The 2472-nt window shown below is 68.0% G+C and overlaps 1 protein-coding gene across 2 annotated transcripts; it reads right to left on the bottom strand.

Annotated features, from left to right (window-relative positions):
• Positions 1 to 512: 512 nt before the first annotated feature.
• Positions 513 to 2466, bottom strand: TCN2 (transcobalamin 2). Of its 2 annotated transcripts, none has more exons than XM_017746495.1 (8): positions 2379 to 2466; positions 2171 to 2304; positions 1916 to 2074; positions 1664 to 1839; positions 1246 to 1420; positions 964 to 1156; positions 716 to 837; positions 513 to 619 (listed from the first exon to the last, which is right to left on the bottom strand). In XM_017746495.1, exons 1-8 carry the CDS (start codon positions 2453 to 2455, stop codon positions 558 to 560), a joined length of 1098 nt encoding a protein of 365 aa, XP_017601984.1. In that variant the 5' UTR covers positions 2456 to 2466; the 3' UTR covers positions 513 to 557. The 2 variants fall into 2 exon arrangements, with proteins under 2 accessions (XP_017601984.1, XP_017601985.1); XM_017746496.1 differs by having other exon boundaries at positions 2385 to 2466.
• Positions 2467 to 2472: the final 6 nt, after the last annotated feature.

Raw genomic sequence — 2472 nt, 5'->3', positions numbered from 1 at the left:
TGGTGACAGCGGGGCCGCGTCCCAGCCCCCGCCCGGCTCCCTGCGCCATCGCCCCCGACCCGCCGGGCCACCCACGCCCCGACACCGCCGCTGCCCCGGTGATTTTGGGGGTTGGATTAAATTCGCGGGGGCATCACGCAGATTTGGGCACACCTGGGGGTCCCCCTCGGGCACCGCGATCCCCGAGCCCTGGGACAGTGGGAGCTCAGTACCCCCACGGGGTTACAGGGGAGGGGGATCTCAGCTGGTCTTTACTGAGGATGAACAGCGCTGACTCGGACTCCCCAAATCTTTGGCCTTCCCAAAAATGCTTTGGACACCCCAAAAACGGCTGCTCCCAGCGGCCGCCTGCCCCATTCCTGACTGGGACCAGGACTGAAGGAGCTGCTGGTCTGCGTGCTCCCATCCCACTGCACCCGTAGGACACGGGGCATCGTGTGTGTCCCCTCCTCCTGCCCCGGGCAGATTTGGGGTGCTGGCCCACGGAAAGCAAGAAGCAGGGAGCCGGCAGGTTCTGTGCCCTCAGTGGGGGTTTCATTGCCATCACCCCCCACCCTCTACCACTCGCTGAGGCGCAGGATCAGGGTCTCCCCATCTTGGGGTCTGTAGTCGGCGATACCTGTGGAGTGAGGGACAGCGGTTCGGGGTGGGACAGCAGCCATGGGGCTGCAGGGGACCCCTGCCACCTCCCCAGGGACCCCCACCCACCACTCACCCATCTGCAGGGGGGTGTTGGGTGCGGTCAGGAGCTGCCAGTAGTTCCGCTTCTCCTGCCGGGCCTCCAGCCCCAGCACCTGGGTCAGGAAGGGGCCCTGTGGGGTGTCCTGGGTGTGGAACCTGGGGGATGGGACAGCAGGGTCACAGGGTGAGGGTCTGGCCTCGGCATTGCTGGCAGTGGGAACCGGGGTGAGCCTGTGGCGCAGGTGCAGGACACGTGGCCACCACAGCGTGACCCCCACATACTTGAAGTCGTGGGGTTCCAGCGCAGCAGCCGCCCAGAGCACGTCCAGGAGGGAGGCGGCGGCGGGCATGGGCACCGGGCGGTCGTAGAGCCGGAGCTCGTAACACCAGGGCAGGGGACACTCCACCACCAGCTGCACCGTTTTGCTCCCCGGCACCTCAGTCGGGGGCTCGATGTCCATGGGTGTCAGCGTGTCTGAGGAGCCACCAAAGCACTGGGGACACCCAGCCACCACCATGGTGGCCCCAGCGCTGACCCCAATCCCAGCTGGCCCCGGCTCCTACCCGACTCCTCCTGGCAATGCATGGAGGCGATGTCCAGGTAGGAGCGGCCGTGCAGCACCGGCAGCACCTGGGCCATGGTGGCGGCGGTGCCGAAGGCTTCCAGGTTCTCCAGCAGCGCGGCCATGGCCCGGTCGAACGCCGGCTCCGTCTGGCATGCACCCGTGGCCAGGAACACCTGGGACAGGGAGGGATGGGGATGGTGGGAAGAGGGAGGAGGGTTGGGTACCTGGGCACTGCACTGCTGAGCATCACCTGCCCCAGGGCAGCTGCCTCTGCCTGGGCACCCACATCTGCATCTGTGTCCACACCCACATCTGCACCCACGTCTGCCCCTGCACCCACACCCGCGTCTGCAGCCCCACTTCCTCCCATGCCCATTGCCAGTGCCAGCCCGGATGTCCCCTCGGGTGACACCCACCTGCAGTGCCCACGGGGTGCTGTAGATATTGCCGATGATGCCGTCGGGGCCCTGGGCCTCGGCCATGCTCCTGCTGGCCCTGTGCGCGGCTGCCCGGAGCTCGGCCGCCAGCCCGGTCCCCACCAACCTCCTCTGCTCCAGGCAGGTGAAGGCCAGTGCCACCACGGCCTCCGTGTCTGCAGGGACGCCCCAGTGTCACCACAGGGTCACACTTCCACCAGGGTGCCACTGCCTGTGCCCCTGGACCCTTACCCACAGCATTGCCACTGTGCCCAAGCCTTCCGTGGTGCTGGGCCGTGAGGAGCCGCCGGATCACCTCCTCCCGCACCCGCTTGTGGTGCACACACAGTGCCAGCACACCCAGCCCGTACTGGTAGTAACTGGTGAGGGGGTGCCCGTGCCGCCGGGAGCCTGGGGACCACATGAGGTGTCACTGGGGTGAGCCCGTGTCCCACGGCTGGACGTGTGGGTGCCAGGTGGGCGCTCACCCTGCAGGGACACTCTCACCTGTCCAGTCCTCCTCCAGGTAGTACTTGAGCCACGTCACCAGCGAGCGCTGGGGACTGAGTGGGGGACAGGTGGCCCGCAGCCCCAGCAGGTACAGCGCCAGCCGCCCCGTGTGCGGCCACGCGGTCGCGCTCCTGCAAGGCACCAGTCACCTCCCAGGACACCGCCTGAGGTGTCACCTGCCCTGAGGGGACCCCGGGACACCCACACGTACGTGCTGTGCTCAGAGTCCCACCGGGAGTGGCCGTGGGCCTGCAGGCTCCTGCGGGGACAGGGCGTCAGCATGGGGGACAGGGGCGTCC

Source organism: Corvus brachyrhynchos, unplaced genomic scaffold (assembly GCF_000691975.1).
Source record: "Corvus brachyrhynchos isolate BGI_N302 unplaced genomic scaffold, ASM69197v1 scaffold19, whole genome shotgun sequence".
Taxonomy (NCBI): Eukaryota; Metazoa; Chordata; class Aves; order Passeriformes; family Corvidae; genus Corvus; species Corvus brachyrhynchos.
This window is presented reverse-complemented; position numbering and strand designations above follow the sequence as displayed.